Raw genomic sequence first — 27,729 nt, forward strand, 5'->3', positions numbered from 1 at the left:
CGAAGCCACCGTTGCACGGCGGCGGCGCCACCACCTGCGGCTCCACCGTGAACGGCGTTGCCTCCCCGCCTGCGTTCAGCGCGTCGTCCCTGGACAGCCCACTCGGGACATGCGGCGGTAGCGACACCGGCAGCTCCTCGTAGCCGTCGTCGTCGACGCCGTCCGCGCGCAGCGGCGGCGCCGTGTCGGTGTCGGTGTCGGGCGGGCACCACGTCGTTCGCCAGCACATGGTGTTCGGTTCGGCTGACAGCCACGTGGCTAGCAGATTATTACTACGTGAAACCGTGGAGGGGTCAGGGGACGAGAGAAATCATAGCGTGCGCAGATTCTTTATATCGCCTGCAAAGCACAGTTGAAAACGGGCCCGAGTATTGCGCGCGGTCTCCTATCTCTTTTGTACACGGATCTGGTTTAGCAGTTGTGATAATTAGGACATGTTTGTTTCAACTTATAGATTATATAATCTGGATTATAATCTAAATTATATAATCCAGATTATAATCTATATATAGTTGTTTGGTAGTTTAGATTATACAAATGTAGATTATTCACAAAGACAATTATACCCTTATTGTTTATTTGAAGTGAGAAAAGAAGGATGATCTATATTGTAATTTTTATTTACATTATCATGGGTAGTGGTCTTTTGCCAAAATAATCTCAAATAAGATAGTCTTGAGGAACTTATGAGATTATCATAATCTAGAGTTTAGATTATATAATCTGAACCCATAATCTATGTGTTTATTTAACTATTAGATTATTTGCGCTGGATTATATAATCTGGAGAGATTATAATCTAAAACAAACAGGACCTTAGTCTGTTGTCGTATTTCCTTTTTTTCGCAAACAAAATGTTGTCAAGCCAAAAGTTGCTCACCTTACCACCTCTGTTGGCATATTTTCTTTATTTTTTTCAAACAAAATACTGGGTCTGTTTGTTTCAGCTTATAGATTATATAATCTAGATTATAATCTAAATTATATAATCCAGATTATAATATATCTATATTATAATCTACATGTAGTTGTTTGATAGTTTAGATTATACAAATGTAGATTATTCACAAAGACAACAATACCCTTATTTGTTTATTTGAGGTGAGAAAACAATGATGGCATATATTGTAATTTATATTTACATAACCATGGGTAGTGGGTCTTTTACCAAAATAATCTCAAACTAGGTGAGTGCCCGTGCGTTACGACGGGAATAAAAAAATGAACTGAGCGAGATGGTCCCCATGGCCATGTAGAAAACGCAACTTGAACTGAGCGAGAGATATCACACGCAATCAGGACAACACATGAACATTCCAAGGCACAGTTAATATGTATCACATACAAACCATAACGCTAAACTTTTTCTGCACACACCTAACCAACCACTATTATCCTGTAAACAGATACACTGATGCACACCACTACCCTTCTGTTCTAGAACCTCAAGACTATCCCTGAACAGAGTCACACCTATACAATCTTTGACGACAGTTTTGTTAGTCTGTTCAATGGCACAACTATCTTCTGAGCTGACGGTGTGGCAACTTTTGCTTTCTTATCAGATAGAGGAGTTTTCAGCACGGAACTTTCAGCGGCTCTCTTCTTGCCTGCCTCATGCTGAAGAAACAACAACACATCGATATTATCTAATAACAATAAATTGGAAAATAAGTAAATCCATGAAGCCCATACCTTCTTAGGAGTTGGAGTGGTACCAAACGATTGGTCTCCTTTTAGCAGTAGAGACTACACATGTAAACATCCCGTGCCCAAAATGGTTATACCTCCACAGGAGAATTAGGAAACACATGCACAGCAGTATGTACACGTCCACCAAGCATCATCCCATTGAGGCCAACACATGCCTTAGAAGTAAAATTGATCAGAAGTGACTATGACAATCATATGCTCTAGCTTATGCACACAACACTCATACCTCAAGAAATGCATAGGGTCCACCGAGGTCATTATTAAAAAGATCTGTAAAAATCTTTAAAAATCGAAGGTGAATCAGAAACATATACATTATTGAAAAATGAACAACCAAATATTCTTATGCTTTACTATGTTGAATCAATTAACTCTTTTTTCCACAATAAGATGTGAGATGGCTTCACAGGATATACAAGATTGTCCCTAGGTAAAAATAGTGGTTGAAGAAATTCTGACATGACATCAGAGTAACTTCATAGCTGTCAACAACCAATTCTACTTCAACTATGTTCTCATAGAACAACCAAGAAACTATAATAGGTAGGAAACCAAGAATGACCTTTCTTTTTGAAAAATTCAAGGAACTGCCTTTTCTTGACTTTTCTGTTTCTCCCCATCAGATTTGCCTTGAGACAAGTAAATGCATTCATAATCCAAACAACCCAAAACACCACCAGCAAAAACAGACAACAGATAAGGTATACATACCATTTTCCTTGACTACTGGAACATTCAGCTCCTCGTCTTCATCTTCAGAATCAAGATCCATTGTGGAAGGAGGCAAACAAGAGGCCAAGGAAACAAAAAAAGTTCTGATCACTTCTACTTGAAATAGAACTAATTCAATGCTAAAAAAGGATATCCATCTTCCTCGAATGGCTGCTCAACCTTGTAGCCAGTGAAGAAGACGCTCGTAGTTTTTGATGTGTGCGACAGCTTAAACTCTTTATCGAAAACCAGATCAAATTGTATGTGTGGGTTCTTGTCAACAGAGAGGGTTCCAATGGCAAGTTTCTGATCATAAATTTTGACATTCATCAAGGCATTATCACTCTTCTTCGATTCCCCAAGAGCAGCCTGCCAGATCAAATCATAAGTATGCGGAGCAATCCAAAAGTAAAACAGAGAAAAGTAAATACAATCCAACAGACGAAAGCAACTACAATCCAACAGATGAAAGTAAGTACAGTAGTAACAAGTTTTACCTGGGAAAGGTGCAGCATAAAACCATATCCAGGCTCACACTTAACAGTGGATAACAAGAAACGAAGGATCTTTAAATCCTCTTGCCACAACCTACTTAAAAATCTAAAGCCAATGATCTTACACACCTAGGGGCATACAATGTCTAATGCAGCCCAACTAAATGCGAGCGCATTATGTTTTTAGAATACCTTTGCAAGATTCCCAATGGTGAAGTGGAAGGAAGTAACCTGATACAGTGTAGTGATGAGCTCAAATATGCTGCAAAATGGTTCTAAAGATTGGTTTATGTTATTTTAAGAACTTATTATCGCCAACCTTCCAGCACTTACAATAAAATATGCATACATCCTCCACTTCTTTGGGTCATCATCGAAAAGTGCTCCAAAGCATGCACGTAAAGATGGCATCCATAAAATTTTCCTAAACACTAAATTCTGAAGTGATAAAGTAATAATAGTACCAAAATGAGAAGATGTCTAAAGGCCCCAATGCCATCCTTTGATAGTCGTCTAAGGTTCGAATCAATAGGGTCCAAGTTAGTATGCTTATAAGATAAATTGTTTACTCACATTTGCATTATGTTTTAACGTGCACCGACCTGATGCCCAATCGTGCTCCACGCATTTTGGACCCAGCCGCTCCTTGCATGCCGCACCCGCCTGCCCGCAAGCCGACCTATCGCCGCGCCCGCCCGCCAGCCGCACTCCAAATCCCACAAACACATTATTTCGAGGTGCAGAACTGTGAGTTATCATCTTGTTAAGAGCCTGAAATCATTGTATCATAACCACTAAAACTATGAGTTACCATCTTAAGTGAACCAAAGAACCACTAAAACTTGCCTCAAGTGGTATCTATCAGACATAAGATCATCCCCAGCTTTCATCACATGAAGATAGTAATCAATATCCAGCTCCCAAGATGTGATGACGGAACAAAAGGGAATGATGTCTATTTCCGGTTGGCTAGCTAGTGCCCAATAGCGCTGGTGATGCACAACACTGCAGCACCAGGGAGGCATCATCACTTGGCAGGGGCCAATAGAAGAGTTGGTTTTCCATCTTGTGGTTGAAAATACCTAGAAATCTGATAGTATCAGCAAACTAAGAATTAGTAGAGTCAGTCATTACACTCATGACAGTAGACAACTAAAGAGCTGGTTCACTAACTACCTTATATGTTTAATACAATATTTCTATTATGATAAAACAACACGACAGGCTTACAGATTTATAGCATCCTGGTTCTCACCATCAATGTAGGCAGGGTGAGGAGGGTGCATGGCGCAGTAGACGCCCCTAAAGAGATGACGACGACGCGGCTAGAATGCAAGAAGACGTTTCTGTTAAAAGCTTGCGTCTAAAAGACAATATAGGGTTTTAGTATGTTTAATAGGTTCCCTGACATACAAAGAAAAGTTTACAATAAGTGAGCACATGCCTAGCAGAACCTCAGAACACATTGGTGCATGAACAAAGCTTGACTGATACTAATCCGATTCAGAGGAACCTGAGGTTTCCTGAACAGAACTGAACATGTGATTATGTTGGATGTGCAGAGAGATCTCACCAGCGGAGTGAAGCCTGGCAACGTCTACTGGTGGGACAACATGAAGTCTCTGGTTGCTAGGCATGAAGTCTCTCCTCCGATGTCGCGGGGTTCCAAGTGCACATAGAAGAAGAAATACTTGACGTCGATGACCAGCTTCCTCTTCTCGATGGTTTTACCTAAAAATCCATGGAAACCATGATCTCTTTGCAAAGAATATCAGAGCAACAATAAGAAAAATAGTTGACCAAAAACTTTGAAACTAACTGTATCGTTATCAAATGTTCCAGTGTACACAGCTTGATCTGTTTCATGGTTGTGTGGCAAGTGAGGGTTGTCAGAACCACTGAAACCTCTGCCTACTACTGTTGACAAAACCCAAATTTCGCCAAAAATATGCTCCAAATATAGTGCCCTCCTACATCCCCAAGAACATGACAACAAAGGCGAGAATCGCACCGGTTTGTCCATCTCCTTTAGCCCCTGCCCATACGAGAGTCCATCCGAAATCCCCTTGAGAATTGCTCATTACCAGCACAATGAAACACATTAGCAAGATATGAGTAAGTAATGAAAGGAAGCCACGAGGAATTGGGAGGCATTTTTCTTGCCAGGAAGAAGCCGCACCTCAGAGGCGGTCGATGGCAGAGAGGCATTTTCCCAGCAGGAAGAAGCCATGGCTGGGAGGCAGCCGATGGCGAAGAGCTCGAACCAACCAGTCATTGTCTGACAAACTGACTTCACACAAGATTACACACAATAAGCAATGTCACAAGAGTGTTAGATATTATTAGCCTTATAGATAGGGTCTGTTTGGGTGATAGTTCATGTTTTGTGTTAATGGTACAATTTCTCATTTGTCTGCATGATCCATTACGGAGGATAATTCATTTTACTTACACTCGTGGTGCAACAATAGCTTTTTCACTGCATGAGAAACTGTAAAAATGCAGTGCGAACAAGTCATATTATCTCATAAATGAACTAAACTGATACAAATCAAATTATAATACAATGGGCCATCTAGCAAGAGCGGTAGAAGGTAGAACCTGTCTTCCAATTTCATTCATGACAACCATTATATGGAGAGAGAGCGGACCTAGCCACGTAATAACAGTAGTGACGCCCACATGTTGGCCAACCTTTTTTGTACATCATTAAGCACAGGTTCCAGAAGGGCCATACCAGACTGGATAGAGACTCCAAAGTGGCGAGGCATGACAGAAGATTGGAATATGATTGGTCACAAATAGCACAAGGTGTAGGTAATACATGCACAGAAATAAAAATACAGAATTCATTGAAGATATGTCTAAGCTTTGTAAATTAGAATGAAAAATGTATACAATTTCTAAAAATGACTAAATGAAGAAATGAACATAGTTTCAGAAGCAAGTTTGAAACACATATGTATCTTGCACTGACCTCCTTTCTTTAGATCAAATAGAATGACAAATGGAGTAATAAAATGGCCATGTTGCAGAGAGAAAAGGGGAAAACAATAATTTTCAATTCGAACTAAACAGCCTTAGAAGTAATTGAAGTAGTTTTATCATTCCAAAACAGATTTGTTTTGTATGTGTGCTGTAAATATGCGCAGAGTTTCATAACTATTTTACAATATATGCACACAACAAACATATCACAACAACTTGTCTATATTTTTATTCAGTCTAGAAACCATGTGGTCCTTATTCTTAATCACAACGATGAAACTAATATAGATAGTGACAAACAGCTGCACATGTATGTTGTGGATTTTCATAAATTCATATGGACTAATAAGCTAACAGAACCTACTACTAATTGGTTGGACAAGAAAAGAAATACTGACCTTCAATAGCTTCTCTAGGCGTTCTGAAACCTTCAAAAATTATGTTTCTTTCTTTTCTAGGTTTGTTCCCCTTGGCGCTCTTCTTGGAACTATATTCCAAAGCAGGATATAAGCACTACATAACAACATCAACTAACCATGTGTCAATGTGAACAATGTATTGAAACATAAGGATCTACGTTGTATGGTTACAGTACAAAAAGTTTCTAACCAGATTTGTACGCTGACCTAGGCCATGGCGCCCAAATTAGCCAAATCCCACCCGAGACCGACATAATTGGGTAAGATTCGACTCAAATATAGGGAGGGGGAAGAGGGCGCCCATCTTGGTTGAAAAGGAATAGCAGCAGACATGTTAACACAGTAGCATTGCTCTGCCATCGAAAATACTATTTTACACTATAAACAATACTACTATTTACAAAGTGAAGCTGAATAAGAGGTGAGATAGAAGGTTGGACAGTGCTGATGATAGCCTAATTAAGATGAATACTCATACTCCCAGTGTAGTGTCATTTGGGTTTTGTATTTATGTAATGTGTCTGTAGTAAGAGTGCATGTTCAGAAAGGGTTGTTCACCTAATATCTACCAATATAGAATGAGATATTCCACTCAATAGCTTATCATATTGCCTAGATCATACACCATACAGGAGAAATGCTAAACAACATTTGAAGATTTTAGTTGTGTGTGGTGAAAAGCAAAGAAAAAAGTTGATGTGAGTACTGATGAAGACTAACAATACTACAGATGACACAACCAACATGCTATTACAGAAAACAACACACAAATGAGATCTGTGCGTACCTGGTATACCAGACGATGGAGAGCGTCGAGCCGCATCTCTGGGTTGTTGGGGCGTACACACTTGACATCTTATAGGTCCGCCCCGGATGATCTGCGCGCTGCCAATGGAAGGTTAGCCTCCGTCTGCGCTGTACCATAATTTGGGGCGCGCAGATCCGGGTGGGAGACACCGTATTTGGCAGTTGGATCGAGGTTAGCGACGGCTTCCATGGAGGGATCTGTGCGCAGTTGGGTCGGAGTGTAGGCGCAGTTGGGTCGAGGTTAGCGCGGCTTCCATGGAGGGATCTGCGCGCAGTTGCAAGGTGGGGCGCATAGATCAGGGGCGGCTTCCATGGACGGCGTGGACGCGGGGCGCAGTTGGAAGGTTCTGCGCGCTGAGGGCTTCCATGGAGGCTGGGGCGCGCAGATCCGGGGTGGCTGCCATGGATGGCGCGGACGCGGGGCGAAGTTGGGCGGTTATGCGCGCGGATCTGCGCGCAGACGGAGAGCGGACGCGGCTGGGCATGGCTTGCAGTTCTGCCATGGATGGAGCGGACGCGGGGCGAAGTTGGACGGAGAGCGGACGCAGCGAGACAGACGGGGCGGGGGCGAGAGTGACGCGGCGCGCGCAGCGGACGGAGAGGAGGAAGGGGCGGATCGGCGTGGGGAGGAGCGTGGGGATCCTCGGGGCCGCGTGCCTCCCGGGTGTGATGCGGGGATGGGCAGGCGCGCAGGGTGACAGCGATGTCTCGGCGAGGGAGGGGCGGGCTTGGTGGATGCCAGCAGCGATGTGGAGATTCATGGCGAGCTCGAGCTCGGTGCCCTCACCTCTTCGCTCGAGCACCCTGGCGGCGCGCTCGGCGAACTCAAGCACGCGAGGCGGCGCCACCCTCGCCCAATACCATGGCTTGAGGAGGAAGGGCCCCAGATCCGGGTTGTGGAGTGAGTCGTCGGTGTCGGTGGGGAAGGCAGCATGTTGAGCTTGACCTCCTCCTCCACTCCTCCCTGTCTCCCCCACCCACCAGCTCCCTGACCGTCGTACTGGGTCCCCGGCGAGGCGAGGCAACCAGCGATGTGGGGCCGTGCTGTTTGGGGAAGGAGAGTGTGGGCGCGGCAGGGGAGCACGTGGTGCCGTGCTGTTTGGGGAAGGGGCCGCGGCGACAGGGGGCTGCGCCGGCGCGAGGAAAGGAGGCGGGCAACACGGCGGGTCTCGGGCGGGCGGGGTGGGGGGGGGGAGGCGGCGGAGATAGGGCGCATGGCGGCTGTCGCGGGGGAGCGCGAGCGCGGCGACGGGGGAGGGTCGGGGTCTCGGGTAGAGACGCGGGCGGCTTCGGAGAGACGGGCGCGGGTGGTGTCGCGGGCAGAACCGTGCGCCATCCGGGATGTGGACGCCTACAATACACACATAATCTCTATCTCTACTACTCTTAAGAATGGAGCGTAGGCGTCCACATGGTGCGTGTTCTGCCTCCGACATCCTCCCCTTCGCTCCGCTCCCTGAAGCCGTGATCGAAGCCGCAATCAACACCCTCTTCCCCCTCCGGTCCCCTCCGCGATCCGATTCCGCGGCAGCCGACATTCCCAGCCCCCAAAATCTCATTTCCCTCTCCCACACCACGCGCTGCGCCCGCCTGATTCCGCCTGCCAGCCACGCTCGCAGATCTCGCCTCGACGCCCTGCCTTCCATCGTCGCCCCCATGCCACGCTCCCCTTCCATCCTCGCTCACTTCCAGCCGCCCCCATTCCCAGTTGAAGGAGCCGTCCAAGAACCGGGAACCCCATCTGGGATCAGGAGCAGCCGTGTCGCGCCACTCGTGCGCCTGCGCCTCGAACCTGACTTTGGACGACGCCGACGGGGACCACCCTCCCTCCGCATCGAAGCCGATGAGCCTCTGGTGGTGGTGTCCGCGGTCGATTGACCGATTGAGCCACCGAACAGCACCAATCGAGCGGCATTAGCCCCGACCTGAAGCACACCTGGCCGGAATCCAAAGGATATCGTGCCCCCGCCCCGCATCGCGCGATGCTCGTTGCTGAGCTCCCGATGACCCACCTCCCCGGAGAGGACATCCTCTTCTGCATCGACGTCGAACTCGAGGTCCACGCCAAGATGAAGTCCGCTGCCGTAGCGTTGAAAGGGAAATGTGCCCTTGGGCCATTTCTAAGTATTTTGGTGATTAAGTGCAAACACAGGTGCCAATATGTGAAAATATGCCCATGGATGAACAAGTTGCAAATCACAAGTAAAGGTATGTTTCTAAGCCTTAGTACATTGGTTTTGTGTACTAATATCTTGTCTAAGTGTTTAGAAACAGAAAGAAGAAGAAGAAGAGAAGACTTGGCTGTGTACAGCCAAGGGGCTGCTTCGGTCTGGGGCACCGGACTGTCCGGTGGTGCACCGGACAGTGTCCGGTGCGCCAGGCTGCCTCGGCCGAAGAGGCCGCTCTCGGGTTTTTCTCCGGCGACTTCGGCTAAAATTCACCGGACTGTCCGGTGTGCACCGGACTGTCCGGTGAGCCAACGGTCGGCCGGGCCAACGGTCGGCCGCGCGATCGGCGCGCGACACGTGGCCGAGCCAACGGTCGGAAGGAAGCACCGGACTGTCCGGTGTGCACCGGACTGTCCGGTGCGCCAGATCTGCAACGGTCGGCAACGGTCGGCTTCGCTTTTTATGGAAACAAATCGGGCACCGGACAGTGTCCGGTGTGCACCGGACTGTCCGGTGCGCCACGAGACAGAAGGCAAAGATGGCCTTCCAGATTTGTTCCCAACGGCTCCTAGCTGCCTTGGGGCTATAAAAGGGACCCCTAGGCGCATGGAGGAGTACATCAAGCATTCCAACAACCTTTCTAAGCACCAAGACATTGATCTAGCGCATTCGATTCATTGTGATAGCATATAGAGCTCTTGTGGAGTTGTGTACTCTCTGAGTTGTGTTGCGAGCTCTTATTGCTGCTTGTGTGCGTGTTGCTGTGATCTTTTGAAGTCTTGTGTGCGTTGCTCATTCCCCCCCTTGCTCCGTGATTCTCTGTGAACATCTTTTGTAAGGGCGAGAGGCTCCAAGTTGTGGAGATTCCTCGCAAACGGGATTGAGAAAAGAAAAGAAAAACACCGTGGTATTCAAGTTGATCATTGGATCACTTGAGAGGAGTTGAGTGCAACTCTCGTCCGTTGGGACGCCACAACGTGGAGTAGGCAAGTTTTGTACTTGGCCGAACCACGGGATAACCACCGTGTCAACTCTGTGATTGCTTTCTTGTGGTTATTGTGTTTTGACTCCTCTCTAGCCACTTGGCCATACCTGTGCTAACTCTTAACAAGTTTTTGTGGCTTAAGTTTTTGAAGTTTTACAGGATCACCTATTCACCCCCCCCCTCTAGGTGCTCTCAATTGGTATCAGAGCCGTTCTCTTCACAAAGGGACTTACCGCCCGAAGAGATGGATCCTAAGGGGAAAGGAATTGTGATCAACGACAAGGAGAAGGAGTCCTTCGTCAACGAGCCAAGGGATGACAAGTCCAACAACTCGGGCTCGGGACACAAGCGAAAAGATGGGAAGAAGAAGAAGACAAGACGCATCAAGGAGATCGTCTACTACGACAGCGATGAGTCCTCTTCTTCCCAAAAGGACGACGACAACGACTACAGGAAGACGGTTAATTCGAACTTCTCATTTGATTATTCTCGTATTCCACATAGTTCGAATTCGCATTTACTTTCCATTCCTCTTGGTAAACCTCCACATTTTGATGGGGAGGACTACGGATTTTGGAGTCACAAAATGCGTAGTCATTTATTCTCTCTCCATCCAAGCATATGGGAGATTGTAGAGAATGGAATGAAATTTGATAGCTCGGATAGCCCTATGTTTATCAATGAACAAATTCATAAAAATGCACAAGCTACTACTGTTCTCTTAGCATCTTTGTGCAGGGAAGAGTACAATAAGGTGAGCGGCTTGGACAATGCCAAGCAGATATGGGACACCCTCAAGATCTCTCACGAGGGGAACGACATCACCATGCTCACCAAGATGGAGTTGGTGGAGGGCGAGCTGGGACGATTCGCCATGATAAGGGGAGAAGAGCCAACTCAAACTTACAACCGGCTCAAGACCCTTGTCAACAAGATAAGGAGCTATGGAAGCACGCGGTGGACGGACCACGACGTCGTCCGCCTAATGCTAAGGTCCTTCACTGTTCTTGATCCTCATTTGGTGAATAATATTCGTGAGAATCCCAGGTACACCAAAATGTCGCCCGAAGAAATTCTTGGAAAATTTGTAAGCGGGCGGATGATGATCAAGGAGGCAAGGTACGTCGATGACGCGTTGAACGGTCCAATCCACGAGCCTCAACCCATTGCTCTCAAGGCATCAAGGAGCAAGGAGGCACTACCAAGCAAGGTGGCGCAAATTGAGGCAGCCGGGCTTAATGATGAAGAAATGGCTCTCATCATTAAGCGCTTCAAGACGGTGCTAAAGGGTCGCAATGGACAGCCGAGCAAGACTAAGACCAAGGGGAAGCGATCATGCTTCAAATGCGGTAAGCTAGGTCATTTTATTGCTAACTGTCCTGATAATGAAAGTGACCAGGAAAAGGGGAACAAAAGGGAGAAGAAGAAGCACTACAAGAAGGCAAAGGGCGAGGCGCATCTAGGCAAGGAGTGGGACTCGGATTGCTCCTCTTCCGACTCCGACAATGAAGGACTCGCCGCCACCGCCTTCAACAAATCAACCCTCTTCCCCAACGAGCGCCACACATGCCTTATGGCAAGGGAGAAGAAGGTATGTACTCGCAATTCTACCTATGCTTCTTCAAGTGAGGACGAATCTAGTGATGAGGATGAAGTAGATTATTCATGTTTGTTCAAGGGCTTAGATAGATCTAAGATAGACAAAATTAATGAATTAATTGATGCCTTGAATGAAAAGAATATACTTTTAGAAAAGCAAGAGGATTTGTTGTATGAAGAACATGATAAGTTTGTAGAGGCTCAAAAATCTCTTGCATTAGAAATTAAGAGGAATGAAATGCTTGCTTGTGAAGTGTCAACATGCCATGATTCTATTTCTAACTTAAAGAGCATAAACGATGATTTAAATGCTAAACTAGTAGAAGCAAATAAATCCAACTCTTGTTTTGAACATGTTGAAATTTGCACTAGGTGTAAGGATGTTGATATTAATGCCTGTAGTGAACACTTAGTTTCCATTTCAAAATTGAGTGATGAAGTGGCTAGTCTTAATGCTCAACTTAAGACTAGCAAAAGTGATTTTGAAAAGCTAAAATTTGCTAGGGATGCCTACACGGTTGGTAGACACCCCTCAATTAAGGATGGACTCGGCTTCAAGAGGGAAGCCAAGAACTTAACAAGCCATAAGGCTCCCATTCCCGCCAAGGAGAAAGGGAAGGCACCTATGGCTACTAGTGCTAAAAGGAACCATGCATTTTTGTATCATGATAGAAGACAAACTAGAAATGTAAGTCATGATACTTTTGATTCATATGTTTATGATTCTCATGCCATGTTTGCTCCTAGTTCCTCTTATGTGTATGATAGAAATGTTACTAGGAGAAATGTTGTTCCTAAAAGAAATGCTATTCATCATGTGCCTAGAAGGAATGTTATTCATGCTCCTAGGAAAGTAGTGAATGAACCTTCTACAATTTATTGTGCTTTAAATACTTCATTTGCAATTTGTAGAAAGGATAGAAAAGTAATTGCTAGGAAGTTAGGGGCAAAATGCAAAGGTGATAAAACTTGCATTTGGGTCCCTAAGGAAATTGTGACTAACCTTGTAGGACCCAACAAGAGTTGGGTACCTAAGACCCAAGCCTAAATTTGCCTTGCAGGTTTATGCATCCGGGGGTTCAAGCTGGATTATCGACAGCGGATGCACAAACCATATGACGGGGGAGAAGAAGATGTTCACCTCCTACGTCAAGAATAAAGATTCCCAAGATTCAATTGTATTTGGTGATGGGAATCAAGGCAAGGTAAAAGGTTTAGGTAAAATTGCAATTTCTAATGAGCACTCCATATCTAATGTGTTTTTAGTAGAGTCTCTTGGATATAATTTGCTATCTGTTAGTCAATTATGTCATATGGGATATAACTGTCTATTTACAAATGTAGATGTGTCTGTCTTTAGAAGAAGTGATGGTTCACTAGCTTTTAAGGGTGTATTAGACGGCAAACTTTATTTAGTAGATTTTGCAAAAGAAGAGGTCGGTCTAGATGCATGCTTAATAGCTAAGACTAGCATGGGCTGGCTGTGGCATCGCCGCTTAGCACATGTGGGGATGAAGAACCTTCACAAACTTCTAAAGGGAGAACATGTGATAGGTCTAACCAATGTTCATTTCGAAAAAGATAGACTTTGTGCAGCTTGTCAAGCAGGGAAACAGGTGGGAGGAGCGCATCACAGCAAGAATGTGATGACCACTTCAAGACCCCTGGAGCTGCTGCATATGGACCTCTTCGGACCCGTCGCCTATCTGAGCATAGGAGGAAGTAAGTATGGTTTAGTTATTGTTGATGACTTTTCCCGCTTCACTTGGGTGTTCTTTTTGCAGGAAAAATCCGAAACCCAAGGGACTCTCAAACGCTTCCTCAGGAGAGCTCAAAATGAGTTTGAGCTCAAAGTGAAAAAGATAAGGAGCGACAACGGGTCCGAGTTCAAGAACCTTCAAGTGGAGGAGTTCCTTGAAGAGGAAGGGATCAAGCACGAATTCTCCGCTCCCTACACACCACAGCAAAATGGGGTGGTAGAGAGGAAGAACAGGACGCTCATCGACATGGCGAGGACGATGCTAGGAGAGTTCAAGACCCCCGAGTGCTTTTGGACGGAAGCCGTTAACACTGCTTGCCACGCCATCAACAGGGTCTACCTTCATCGCCTCCTCAAGAAGACGTCGTATGAGCTACTAACCGGTAACAAACCCAATGTATCGTACTTTCGTGTATTTGGGAGTAAATGCTACATTCTAGTGAAGAAGGGTAGAAATTCTAAGTTTGCTCCCAAAGCTGTAGAAGGGTTTTTATTAGGTTATGACTCAAATACAAAGGCGTATAGAGTCTTCAACAAATCATCGGGTTTGGTTGAAGTCTCTAGCGACGTTGTATTTGATGAGACTAATGGCTCTCCAAGAGAGCAAGTGGTTGATTGTGATGATGTAGATGAAGAAGATGTTCCGACGGCCGCTATACGGACCATGGCGATTGGAGAAGTACGGCCACAGGAACAAGATGAACGAGATCAACCTTCTTCCTCAACTATGGTGCATCCCCCAACCAAAGATGACGAACAGGTACCTCAAGTAGAGGCGCTTGATCAAGGGGGAGCACAAAATGATCAAGTGATGGAGGAAGAAGCGCAACCGGCACCTCCAACCCAAGTTCGAGCGATGATTCAAAGGGATCATCCCGTCGACCAAATTCTGGGTGACATTAGCAAGGGAGTAACTACTCGGTCTCGATTAGTTAATTTTTGTGAACATTACTCTTTTGTCTCTTCTATTGAGCCTTTCAGGGTAGAAGAGGCCTTGCTAGATCCGGACTGGGTGTTGGTCATGCAAGAGGAGCTCAACAACTTCAAGCGCAATGAAGTTTGGACACTGGTGCCTCGTCCGAAGCAAAATGTTGTGGGAACCAAGTGGGTGTTCCGCAACAAACAGGACGAGCACGGGGTGGTGACAAGGAACAAGGCTCGACTTGTGGCAAAAGGTTATGCCCAAGTCGCAGGTTTGGACTTTGAGGAGACTTTTGCTCCTGTGGCTAGGCTAGAGTCAATTCGAATCTTGCTAGCATATGCCGCTCACCATTCTTTCAGGTTGTTCCAAATGGATGTGAAGAGCGCTTTCCTAAACGGGCCAATCAAGGAGGAGGTGTACGTGGAGCAACCCCCTGGCTTCGAGGATGAACGGTACCCCGACCATGTGTGTAAGCTCTCTAAGGCGCTCTATGGACTTAAGCAAGCCCCAAGAGCATGGTATGAATGCCTTAGAGACTTTTTACTTGCTAATGCTTTCAAGGTTGGGAAGGCCGATCCAACTCTTTTTACAAAGACATGTGATGGTGATTTGTTTGTGTGCCAAATTTATGTCGATGACATAATATTTGGTTCTACTAACCAAAAGTCTTGTGAAGAGTTTAGCAGGGTGATGACGCAGAAATTCGAGATGTCGATGATGGGCGAGTTGAACTACTTCCTTGGGTTCCAAGTGAAGCAACTCAAGGACGGCACCTTCATCTCCCAAACGAAGTACACGCAAGATCTGCTAAAGCGGTTTGGGATGAAGGACGCCAAGCCCGCAAAGACTCCGATGGGGACCGACGGACACACCGACCTCAACAAAGGAGGTAAGTCCGTTGATCAAAAAGCATACCGGTCAATGATAGGTTCTTTGCTTTACTTATGTGCTAGTAGACCGGATATTATGCTTAGCGTATGCATGTGTGCTAGATTTCAATCCGATCCTAAGGAATGTCACTTAGTGGCGGTGAAGCGAATTCTTAGATATTTAGTTGCTACGCCTTGCTTCGGGCTCTGGTATCCAAAGGGGTCTACCTTTGACTTAGTTGGATACTCAGACTCCGACTATGCTGGATGTAAGGTCGATAGGAAGAGTACATCGGGGACGTGCATATTCTTAGGAAGGTCCCTGGTGTCATGGAACTCTAAGAAACAAACCTCCGTTGCCCTATCCACCGCTGAGGCCGAGTATGTTGCCGCAGGACAGTGTTGCGCGCAACTACTTTGGATGAGGCAAACCCTCAGGGACTTTGGCTACAATCTGAGCAAAGTCCCAATCCTATGTGACAATGAGAGTGCTATCCGCATGGCGGAAAATCCTGTTGAACACAGCCGCACAAAGCACATAGACATCCGGCATCACTTTTTGAGAGACCACCAGCAAAAGGGAGATATCGAAGTGTTTCATGTTAGCACCGAGAACCAGCTAGCCGATATCTTTACCAAGCCTCTAGATGAGAAGACCTTTTGCAGGCTGCGTAGTGAGCTAAATGTCTTAGATTCGCGGAACCTGGATTGAATGGTAGCATACATGTACTTATGCTTTTGATCATGTTCCTTTTTTGCATTTTGTTGCTTATTATGGTGCTCAAGTTGTACAAACACTCCCTGGACCTCACAAGTCCGTTGCAAAGTGATGCACATGTTTAGGGGGAGATGTGTTACAACTTGACCCTTTGAGACTAACCATTTGCTTGAGTTTGCTTGATTTAGTCTCGGAGGTGAATTGAAAGGGAAAGGTGAACTTGGACCATGCAAGACTTCCACTGCACTCCGATGAGAGGGTAACTTATTCCAAGTTCATCTCTATGATCTTATTGCCTTTGTACTCTTCATTGACGATTTTGGTGAGGCAATGAGGTTAAAGGGGCCAAGATTGATCCCGTTTTGGTGCTTGATGCCAAAGGGGGAGAAAATAAAGGCCAAAGTGATAAATGGATCAGCTACCACTTGAGAGATTTTGAAAATAGTAGAATAGAGTTTTTGTTTTGTCAAAAGCTTTTATTGTCTCTTATTGTCTCTTTTGTCAAAAGTTGACTTCTTGTGGGGAGAAGTATTGATTATGGGAAATAGGGGGAGTTTTTGAAATCTTTGATCAATCTCTTTTGGAATGACTCTCTTTATGCTTCAACATGTGTGTTTGACTTAGAGATAGAGATTTGAGTTTGATTTGCAAAAACAAACCAAGTGGTGGCAAAGGATGATCCATATATGCCAAAATTGAATCAAAACCAATTTGAGTTTTTATTTGAAGTGATTTTGCACTTGTTCTAGTTGCTTTATGTTGTGTTGGCATAAATCACCAAAAAGGGGGAGATTGAAAGGGAAATGTGCCCTTGGGCCATTTCTAAGTATTTTGGTGATTAAGTGCAAACACAGGTGCCAATATGTGAAAATATGCCCATGGATGAACAAGTTGCAAATCACAAGTAAAGGTATGTTTCTAAGCCTTAGTACATTGGTTTTGTGTACTAATATCTTGTCTAAGTGTTTAGAAACAGAAAGAAGAAGAAGAAGAGAAGACTTGGCTGTGTACAGCCAAGGGGCTGCTTCGGTCTGGGGCACCGGACTGTCCGGTGGTGCACCGGACAGTGTCCGGTGCGCCAGGCTGCCTCGGCCGAAGAGGCCGCTCTCGGGTTTTTCTCCGGCGACTTCGGCTAAAATTCACCGGACTGTCCGGTGTGCACAGGACTGTCCGGTGAGCCAACGGTCGGCCGGGCCAACGGTCGGCCGCGCGATCGGCGCGCGACACGTGGCCGAGCCAACGGTCGGAAGGAAGCACCGGACTGTCCGGTGCGCCAGATCTGCAACGGTCGGCAACGGTCGGCTTCGCTTTTTATGGAAACAAATCGGGCACCGGACAGTGTCCGGTGTGCACCGGACTGTCCGGTGCGCCACGAGACAGAAGGCAAAGATGGCCTTCCAGATTTGTTCCCAACGGCTCCTAGCTGCCTTGGGGCTATAAAAGGGACCCCTAGGCGCATGGAGGAGTACATCAAGCATTCCAACAACCTTTCTAAGCACCAAGACATTGATCTAGCGCATTCGATTCATTGTGATAGCATATAGAGCTCTTGTGGAGTTGTGTACTCTCTGAGTTGTGTTGCGAGCTCTTATTGCTGCTTGTGTGCGTGTTGCTGTGATCTTTTGAAGTCTTGTGTGCGTTGCTCATTCCCCCCCTTGCTCCGTGATTCTCTGTGAACATCTTTTGTAAGGGCGAGAGGCTCCAAGTTGTGGAGATTCCTCGCAAACGGGATTGAGAAAAGAAAAGAAAAACACCGTGGTATTCAAGTTGATCATTGGATCACTTGAGAGGAGTTGAGTGCAACTCTCGTCCGTTGGGACGCCACAACGTGGAGTAGGCAAGTTTTGTACTTGGCCGAACCACGGGATAACCACCGTGTCAACTCTGTGATTGCTTTCTTGTGGTTATTGTGTTTTGACTCCTCTCTAGCCACTTGGCCATACCTGTGCTAACTCTTAACAAGTTTTTGTGGCTTAAGTTTTTGAAGTTTTACAGGATCACCTATTCACCCCCCCCTCTAGGTGCTCTCAAGCGTCCTCGGATCCACGTCCACCGCGTCGCCGTAGTCCGTAGGAGGTCGCCGCCGCCGAGCAAGCTGCTGTCACCAACGACAGCGAGGCCGCCACGCTCCGCAGCGAGGTTGAGCGCCTCGAGGGTCTCCTCGCCGCGGAGAAGGCTAGCCATGAGGAGGAGATGCGCAGGGGTGCATGGCTCGGGGACCAGCTGCAGACCGCGTACCAGGAGAAGGCCGCCCTCGAGGAGGAGATCGAGACCCTGAAGGGTTCCGCCACTGCCGAGGGCAAGGGCATGGAAGAGGGATGTGATTCTGTTGCTGCTAGGGCCAGGACGCCTAAGGATCAGGGCGTGGTGCCTCCCGCACTGGTCCGCGGCTGCTGGAGCAGCTGCCACGGCTGGCATCGCAGTGGTCTTGTTTAACCTCAAGAGGTAATCTGGTGGTCCGATGCGCGGAAGTTTTGATCTGCTGCTATGGCCTATATGAGAATAGGCCTACATGTATGGCAAGTACCTTTACTTTCTGAAGTTTTCAATGGTAATAAGAGTCGTGAACACAAACATGAGGTATAATTGAGTTCTTGTCTGATCTTTTGAGTTGCACCTGATCTTTTGAGTTCTTGTCTTGGTTCGTTCTTGATTCTTGGACGAGGTGGGATTTGGAGAGCCAAGGGCGGCGCGGCAGCAGCGGGTTTCTCGGTAAATCTCGGTTCTTGATGAGTTATTTAGTTGAGGTTTTGATATTGGGAAGCGCTAGATTAATGTTTCCATGAGTAATTCCTTTCGCACGGTTGCATTTGTTGATGTTTAGGTCGGACTAGATTGTTTCCATCGAGATGGTGGGCGGCGGAGGGCATTCGTCGATGGACCACCCTGGCGCCAAGGACCTCGAGCGCGGCGAGCTGCGCCGTGGCGCGCCTGAGTTTGCGGACGGCGACGATGGAGACGGGGAAGAAAGCCAGTACTTCTCGGACGCGGAGGACCGGTCGTGGCCGTCGCACTCGCGCCACGACTCCACCGCCTACGAGGACTACGTCTCGCTGTGCGTGTCCGCCCGCGCGAGCTCCGTCGACGCCGACGCCGATGCCGACGGCGAGGCCGTCAGACAACACTGCAGGAAGTCGTCGTGCGTGTCAGAGGGCTCGCTGGACGACGTTGACCTGGAGGCCGGACTGAGCGAGATCATCAAGGCCAGCCCTGAGAAGGCCGAACAGAACTGTCGCATTTGCCACCTTGGCCTGGAGAGCACGGCGGTCGAGTCCGGTGCCGGCATCACGCTCGGCTGCTCCTGCAAGGGGGACTTATCCTACGCCCACAAGCAGTGCGCCGACACCTGGTTCAAGATCAGAGGCAACAAGTAAGTCCCAGTCCATTGAACCCTCGGCGATTCAGTCCAGTTCAATTCAATTAGTTCAATGTGCAAGCTCGTCATGTTTTTTTTCCTTCTGAAATTGGCCTCCTACTTTTAAGTTGGAGAGACACGATGCAGACGTAACATCAAGCGCACACTAACTAACGATCGCCCACCCACTCTGCCAGTCATATCAGCCGCAGTAGTGTGTTCATTTTTGCAGAGCTGTTTTTTCATATCAGTGAACTATAAAACCAGTAGGTATGGAGGGACACGTTTAGATCTCTTGTGAATATATGCTTGGTTAGGGCATCTGGTTATTATACTAAATTAATTTAGTAGACTTGACAGCCTGACTCCTCATTAACCTGCTCGGCCTGCTTCTGTGTGTTCGTCTGAACATGTGTATACATTTTTTCTTTTACAGATGCCAATCGGTAAGCAAATTCTATCAAACGAGATGATGATTGTTATGGCTGGAGAATCTCAATACCATCGCCTTTTCTTTTACAATTTAATAGGCTGGAGTAGACACCCTGTTTGTGGAAGGAGGTACCATTTCATAATTCGGAATGAATACAAAACCTGCAAGCATTGTGACCATTGTGGGCTTATGGCCCAGTCGTTTGGAACACGGTAAGCTGGTCTACTTGTAAAATTAGGAATTGCTACTATAGTGTAATAAAAATCAAATCGCTCACAACAATAACCCAAATAGTGAAGAAGACACTACCGTAACAAGAAATTGTTTGATTCAATGCGCATGAGCATTTCCATTTAGGCAAGCCCCTAGAACTGCAAGCATTGTGGGCTTATGGCCCAATTGTTTGCCACACTGTAAGCTGATCTACTTGTAAAATTAACAATTGCTACTATAGTGTAGTAAAAATCAAACCTCTCACAACAATAACTTAAATAGTGAAGAAGATAGTACTGTAACAAGAAATTATTTGATTTAATGTGCATGTGCATTTCCATCAAGGCAAGCTTCTAGAAGCACTGATCATTTTTTTCATTGATAATCAGGTGCTCGACATGCAAATATGTGATCTCCTCTGATGATCCGGAAGATTGGGACTATAGGCAGTTGGATAATCCACGTCACTTGCTGCATGGTATTGTACATGACAATGGGTTTGGTCACCTTGTTCGGATAAATGTGTGTTAGGGTCAAGAAATACTTTCTATATGTAGATATGGATCTAATTCTCTAACCTCCTAACAAACCTGCTACTTCTCTTATCCAAAATCTTGTAAATAGAATTAGTGTAAGTAATTCTGCATTTTTATAAGCTTCTTCTCATGGTCCCATGACTACCCAATGTGAGAACAAAGGGGGCATCGGCCCTGAAAACCACGCAGACAATTGACTTCTTTTTTTTATTCATCATTTTTTGCTCGTAAGGCTTGTTCTACAAGTGTTTATTATACTATACTATACTCATTCAGATATATGCCTTTTTGCACTTTGTTTCCTGTAGTTTAGTCACCTTAGGAGGTGTTATCGATAATTCTTAGATCTTGTCTGTACATGATCCCTCATTCACTACTAGCTTCCTTAGCAACTCACATTTGTATTATGGTTCAGAAATGCCTCCACAATAACCAATGACTTGTCTCTGGTATGATGTCCACTAGCATGAATCCACCATAAGGATGTTTAGAAATTCATTGCATTTGCTATAACTGAGATTTCGGATCCACTGGCATCATTGTGGCTTGCATGTCAGTACTTTGTACAGTAGTAAATATAGTAACATATATCATTTTATGTTTTGTGATAGTTCCATTTTTACACTTACAGAGTGTTGAGTATATACTTCAAATTTGCTTTTAGGCTGGGTGAGAAGTACAAATCAATACATCTCTGTAGCTCACTGAATTAACTGATTTTTCCTTTTAGTGCAAATATATTATATATGTTTGCCAGAAGATCATTTTGCTCTTGTTTTAATCCATGTATGGTAACTTGCACTGACATTCTAAGTTTGATTATTGGATATTATTGCCTTTCTTTCCATTTTCCCCAATACTCATGAGTCCATGGCAGCCATCATCCAGTAAGTTATCTGGCTATCATTTAGTTGCTTCATGTAGCAGAATGCTTCAATAGCTTTGGCAATATCTATAAGCTTTTGGATTTCAGGTTCCTAAGCTTGTGATTTTCAGCTCTTGTATTAGGCTATAAATGATATGTTGTTATCCCATTTTCAGCAAATCAGAACATTCATCCAGATGAGGACTAACTTGAAGGTGGTCGATAACTCTGGGGCCAAGTGAGTGATGTGCATCCAGTCCCTGAGGGGGAAGAAAGGAGCAAGGCTCGGGGACATGATCATCGGATCCGTAAAGGAGGCCCAGCCTCGTGGCAAGGTCAAGAAAGAAGACGTAGTCTACGGCGTGGTCGTCCGCGCCGCCATGAAGAAAGGGCGCAGCGACGGCAGCGAGGTCCAGTTCGACGACAACGAGGTGGTCCTCGTGAACAAGAAGGGTGAGCTGATCGGCACCCGCGTCTTCGGCCCCGTCCCCCACGAGCTGAGGAAGAAGAAGCACCTCAAGATCCTGGCCCTGGCTGAACACATCGTTTGAGGTGTGTCGCAGAGCCAAGAGCCAAGTGTTTATGGGAATGTTTTTTTGTCTGTGTTCTCTGTTTGAATAATGCATTGTGAAACGATAGCATGGACCGTTTGAACTATTTTGATGATATTGCTCGCCCATTTGGATGGCCAATACGTGTTGTGATCTATTCTGGAGTTTCATTTTTTGGTTACAAGCTGCTTTCACATGTATGCAGATATCCTTGTCTGCGAGTTCGTCTATGTGATGAACTTCGAATTAGTTGCCAATAGCATAATCCTATTAATCCTGATTGTATATGTCATACAATTTACAAATTAATCTGTGTAAAATTTCTAAAAAATCAATAGTTTTAAACTCGAAAATAAGTAGCAATGTAGCATATCTATTTATGGTCGACCGAGCGATCGTTTTGCATTTGTCTCTTGAATCGTATTGAGGCGGACGCGCTTTGGTTTGAGTTTGTGGTTGGTATGCCACTTGTGCTACATACAGCTGTTGTGTCCCCCCACCCGCCCGCTAGCCTGCCACAGTGGTTCGAAACGAGGATGGACTCTCGATGCTGGTGACACGTAGCAGGAGTGTGAGTCTGCGTATGCTTGGGTTGGGTGACAGCAATACCCTCTTCTTTTTTCGTTCACCCAGAACATCGCTTGTGACTGTCAGGACCTTGCCTGGTACTGCCGCTGGTGGCTGCCATGATGTCTAGACTGCACTGAGTAGGCTTTGCACCATGAATCTTCTTTTAGCAGTTCTGTACTTTACCAAGCCCTTTTTCTGTAGTTTCTTAATTGCCTGCTAACCTTTGATTTGACCGGTTGATTTGTATCTTTTCTCATGTCATCCTAAAGTTTTACATGTCTTGATGAGAAAAACTTCGTATTTCTTAACCAGCACTACCCACGGTTGATTTGTTTTTTAATACCTTCGTTGCAATGGATGATTATAAATGTGCGTGGAAATACCAATATGATAATATCATCTGGGTGCGGTGCCCAAGTCAATGACATCGTCGTCGCTGAAAATGTTCCTGGCATGTAGTGCAACCACACCAGCACGCTTCTGCAACTCCATAGACAATGGCCAGGGAAACCCAAAAAAACTCTTAAAATTACAATTAATCACGTAACAGTGAATAAAGGAAGGTGACCCATGATTCCACCCGGTGGCCACATAAGCCCCGATGCGTAGGATCAAGAACAACCTAGCGTGCGTAACAACCTTCACGACCCTCACCAGGTTGAACTATTCCTCACTACTACTGCAATCCAACAAAATCCAAGAGCAACATTTTGCAAGTTGCTTTAAAATTGAGTGCTAGATGCAGCAAAATGTTTCCTATCCAAAGCTCGTATACTATATGTGTTTCATGAACTTAATTTTGTTGACACATGACTATTATAAAGTTCTAGAGACATCTTAATTTTGATTGACAACACAACACATGATCATATATATAATAAGTTGCACTATTTTTTCCGTTGCAACGCACGGCATTCACCTAGTTAGTAGTAGAGATAAGCTACTCTTGGAGAGATTATGAGATTATCATAATCTGGGCTTTAAATTATATAATTTGAACCCATAATTTAGTGGTTTGTTTACCTAATGAATTATTTGCACTAGATTATATAATTTTGAGAGATTATAATCTGAAACAAATAGGGCCACTGTCAAGACAAAATTTGTTAAGTTACTTTGCGTTACAGGAAACCGTAAATTCTGGACGACCAGAACAATTTCTGGTGGTTTATTCAAGTGCCGTAAAAAATTACGACGACGGACTCCTGACGCCATTTCTGGCGACCAGATATTAGGCACCGAAAATTACACGTTATTTTCGAGGGCTGACATTTTTTTATTTTTCACCGGTCAGATATCAGCCGTCTGAAAATGTTTATTTTCCACAGATGATATATCTAGCCGCTGAAAATAAAAGGGGGCCATTGAGAAAGCCAACAGAGGGCCTATTTGTTTCGGCTTATAGATTATATAATCTGGATTATAATCTAAATTATATAATTTAGATTATAATCTAAATATATTATAATTTACATGTAGTTGTTTGGTAGTTTAGATTATATAAATGTAGATTATTCACAAAGACAACAATACCCTTATTTGTTTATTTGAGATGAGAAAAGAAGGATGTCATATATTTTAATTTTTATTTACATAACCATGGATAGTGTGTCTTTTGCCAAAATAATCTCAAATAAGCTACTCTTGAGTAGATTATGAGATTATCATAATCTGAGGTTTAGATTATATAATATGAAACCATAATCTAGGTGTTTGTTTACCTACTAGATTATTTGTACTGGATTATATAATCTAGAGAGATTATAATCTGAAACAAACAAGGCCAGAATCATTTTTTAACACCATCAGAAAAAAAACTGCTCAATGATAAAAAGGGAAATGGACCGCCTAATTGCCCGAAGTCATACGGATCAACACTATCATTTGTATGTACACGAAGAGTGTCTTCTGGTAACACCACCACGTGACCATTGAAGGTCAACTGGCATTTGGCACAAGGCCTGACGCTCAAAAGCAACACCAGAAGTAGCAACCACGTCACATAAACAAAGACAAGCTAGTCATTCCTGTTACGAAAAGTAAGTAGTTGTTGACTGTTTTCTAACCGGCATTCTCCAAGGGACGTGTCCCTGCACGATCCCCATGTACGGACATGGCTTTTGGCCACTCCTTTAGTGTCTCATTCTCTTGTATAAATATCAAAAGCAATAAAGGATACCGTGCCCCTTTTCATTTCATTCTCGCACAACAGTTTCCATTCTACACGTTATCAGCACGAGCTTTTACAAAAGAGAGAAAAGGCCAAAACAAGAACAGCGGAGGCAAGAAGTTCTTCATCAAAAGGAAAAAAACAGTCGGGTACGTAATGATCTACAAAGATCTTTCTGTTGCCCTTCTTACCTTCATCCTTCGGTTTTTGAACGGTGGCCATCGTCGCCGGCGAGGCGCTGACCTTGTCGCACGTCGTCTTCTACGTGCTGCGCATCGACATGGTCGCCACCATGCCAAGAAGCGCAGCAAGAAGGACGGCCGGGCCACACTTGACCCTGAGCGCGTCCGCCGGACCGGTGGTGATCCTGGCGCTGATCCCAGCAACGTTGTGGCACCTGCCGCACCGTCGCAGCAACCACCAGCGCCACGCCAAGACCGATGGGTGCGTCCTCCATCGCCTTCGCCGGAGCGGGTTGCAGAGCGGTTGCGTGAGTCCGAGACCCAGCAGCCGCTCCGTCCGATGCGGTACTGCCCCCTCCATGGATGGGGGTCGTGTCCTGCTCGCCAACCGCGGGCTCCTCCAACGGATGCAGACACCACCGCCCCCGCTGTTCGATCAAGCGGACTGCTCGTTCAAGTCGCCTCTCCTGCGCGCCCTCGTGCCCGGACACGGCTGACTGCGCGGAAATCAACCGGCCCTCGCGGTCGCCCCGTCGGCCAGATCGCATCCACGTCCACTGCGACGGTTGCCGTCGACGCCACCTCTTCCTCCTCCGACGATGAGAGGATCGCCTTAGTCCTCGGCGACGGGGTGCAGCAGCGACTGCCTACCCCGACTCCCGACGACGGCCCATCCGGAACGGTCTCACCGTCGACGCTCTTGAGCCCGAGCGGCAACAGGGTGGTCCGTCGGCTGGCGCACCACCTTTCTCCACGGCCACGCGCGCCGGGGTCGTGGTCGGCGACAGCGAGACCGTCCGACGATGACGACGTCCGTGAGCGCTCGCGCTCACCGCCTCGCCGTCTTCTCTGAACTGTGCCCTAGCCCAGCCTCGACAGGGCCCGCGGCGCAGCTACTCGTCCGCCCTGCGCGGCTGCTTGCCAGGCGCGGCCTCTGCTCGCCAGGCGCGGCGCGGGCTTGCCCCTGGCGGCTCGCACGCCCCTGCAGACCCGCGGCGCGGCTGCTCGCCCACTCCACGCGGCACGGGCTCGCCCGGCCTCGGGTGCGCGCAGCGCGGTGGCTCCCTGGCGCGCCCCGGCAGCACGCGGCCCCGACGTGGCGGCCAGCCCGGCGCGGCGGCTCGCCCGGCGCGGTAGCACGCGGCCCCGGCGCGGCAGCACGCAGACCGGTGCGGCGGCTCGTCGAGGGCGCCCTGCGGCTGGCAAGCGGCGGCTGGTGAGGGCAGTTAGGGTTGGAAACCCTAACTGCCATCCCTTAAATGGACCGCGCACGCCCATAGATGGGCCGGCTTGCTTACCCATGTCGTAGGCCCAGTTAGCCATCTTTTTTTTATCTTAGCTATTTTCAGCTTTCTAAATCCTAGAAAATTAGATTGCTTTGATTAAAGATGTTTATAAATCCTTCAGTAGCAGCTTGTGTCAGGAATTACTCCAAAGTTTTATTGTTTGGAAATGATGCAAATAAATATTTTCTTTAAGATGATATTTATTGTCATGTGTTCTATTCTGCTTCTTAAAATGCAAACTCAAAAAAAATTATTCATCTCAATTATACCCATAGTGGTTTAATACGAGCAGAATTATTTTTTAGAACATATAGAATAATTAATATTCATCTCAATTAAGTTATTTAAAACTTAATACGAGCAAGAATATTTATTTATTAAATTCCATACGCAATTCATGCTAATCATATATTCATCTTATTAAGTTACTACAAGTACTTAATTTCATTTGAATATTTTATTTACTACATAATGAAATTTTCGATCTCTTGCATCACTTTGCAATTGAGACCTTAAATTATCATTCATTTATGCAATATCGCATTATATTGCCTATTATTCATCTCAATTGGGTTTTTCTCTTAAATCCAATACGAGCAAGAATACATGTATGTTGTGAACAACACACATATTACAACACACCCATGATGATTTCTTAATGAAATTCTCTGGTTGCTTGTGTAGGATCATGGCCCGCGAGTTTGAAGAACTTGCTCTTGATGGTCACAACTATCCTACCTGGGCGTTGGATATCAAGATCAGCTTAGCCTCAGAATATTCTGAGTGCATTACTCCCTCCCAACGAGAGGGTTGACCCACTGCACGATGCTTATAAGTACAACGCTTTGTACATTATAAGACATCACCTCCATCCTGATCTGAAAGAAGAATATGTGATGGAAGAAGAGCCAAATGTATTATGGTTATGTCGGCGTTTCGGGACAGGGGGGTCCCTAAGCCGACGAGTGAGTGTGCTGCGTGCCCCAGCCCAGATGGGTCGAGCGCGTGGGCGAGCGCGAAGGGGGGAGAGGCGAGGTGGCCGGAGTCGAGCGTGAGAGAGGTGGAAGTCCCGCGGCCTTCGTGTTCGTCCCACGCCCAGGTCAGGTGCGCTTGCAGTAGGGGGGTTACAAGCGTCCACGCGGGTGAGGGAAGCGAGCGGCCCCAAGAGAGCGCCTGTCCCGTCCTCGGTCCCGCGCGGCCAACCTCTTCTAAGAAGGCCCTGGTCCTCCCTTTTATAGTCGTAAGGAGAGGATCCAGGTGTACAATGGGGGGTGTAGCAGAGTGCTACGTGTCTAGCGGAGGGAGAGCTAGCGCCCTAGGTACATGCCAATGTGGCAGCCGGAGAGATCTTGGCACCTTGCTGGCGTGATGTCGTGGCTGTCGGAGGTGCATCGGAGCCTGGCGGAGGGACAGCTG

The 27,729-nt window shown here is 46.3% G+C and overlaps 1 protein-coding gene and 2 pseudogenes across 2 annotated transcripts; 2 read left to right on the top strand and 1 right to left on the bottom strand.

Moving 5' to 3' along the window:
- Window positions 1-2,096: 2,096 nt before the first annotated feature.
- On the bottom strand, window positions 2,097-3,016 carry LOC103636709 (histone deacetylase HDT1-like). Its single transcript, XM_008659054.2, has 4 exons — window positions 2,922-3,016; window positions 2,579-2,793; window positions 2,425-2,486; window positions 2,097-2,342 (listed from the first exon to the last, which is right to left on the bottom strand). Exons 1-4 carry the CDS (start codon window positions 2,937-2,939, stop codon window positions 2,293-2,295), a joined length of 345 nt encoding a protein of 114 aa, XP_008657276.2. The 5' UTR covers window positions 2,940-3,016; the 3' UTR covers window positions 2,097-2,292.
- Window positions 3,017-9,114: 6,098 nt separating this feature from the next.
- LOC103636711 (uncharacterized) lies at window positions 9,115-18,613 on the top strand (annotated as a pseudogene).
- Window positions 18,614-20,977: 2,364 nt separating this feature from the next.
- On the top strand, window positions 20,978-22,231 carry LOC111589938 (50S ribosomal protein HLP, mitochondrial pseudogene; annotated as a pseudogene). Its single transcript, NR_164647.1, has one exon. The product of NR_164647.1 is annotated as a 50S ribosomal protein HLP, mitochondrial pseudogene (transcript).
- The last annotated feature ends 5,498 nt before the right edge of the window (window positions 22,232-27,729 follow it).

The sequence above is a fragment of the Zea mays genome, chromosome 8 (genome assembly GCF_902167145.1).
Source record: "Zea mays cultivar B73 chromosome 8, Zm-B73-REFERENCE-NAM-5.0, whole genome shotgun sequence".
Taxonomy (NCBI): domain Eukaryota; kingdom Viridiplantae; phylum Streptophyta; class Magnoliopsida; order Poales; family Poaceae; genus Zea; species Zea mays.

Coding starts and splice junctions, on each gene's coding strand:
- LOC103636709 (XM_008659054.2), bottom strand. Junction 2,487..2,578: donor CAGCCATTCGAGGAAGATGG/ATATCCTTTTTT, acceptor GCCTCCTTCCAC/AATGGATCTTGATTCTGAAG. Junction 2,343..2,424: donor TCCAGTAGTCAAGGAAAATG/GTATGTATACCT, acceptor ACTTGTCTCAAG/GCAAATCTGATGGGGAGAAA.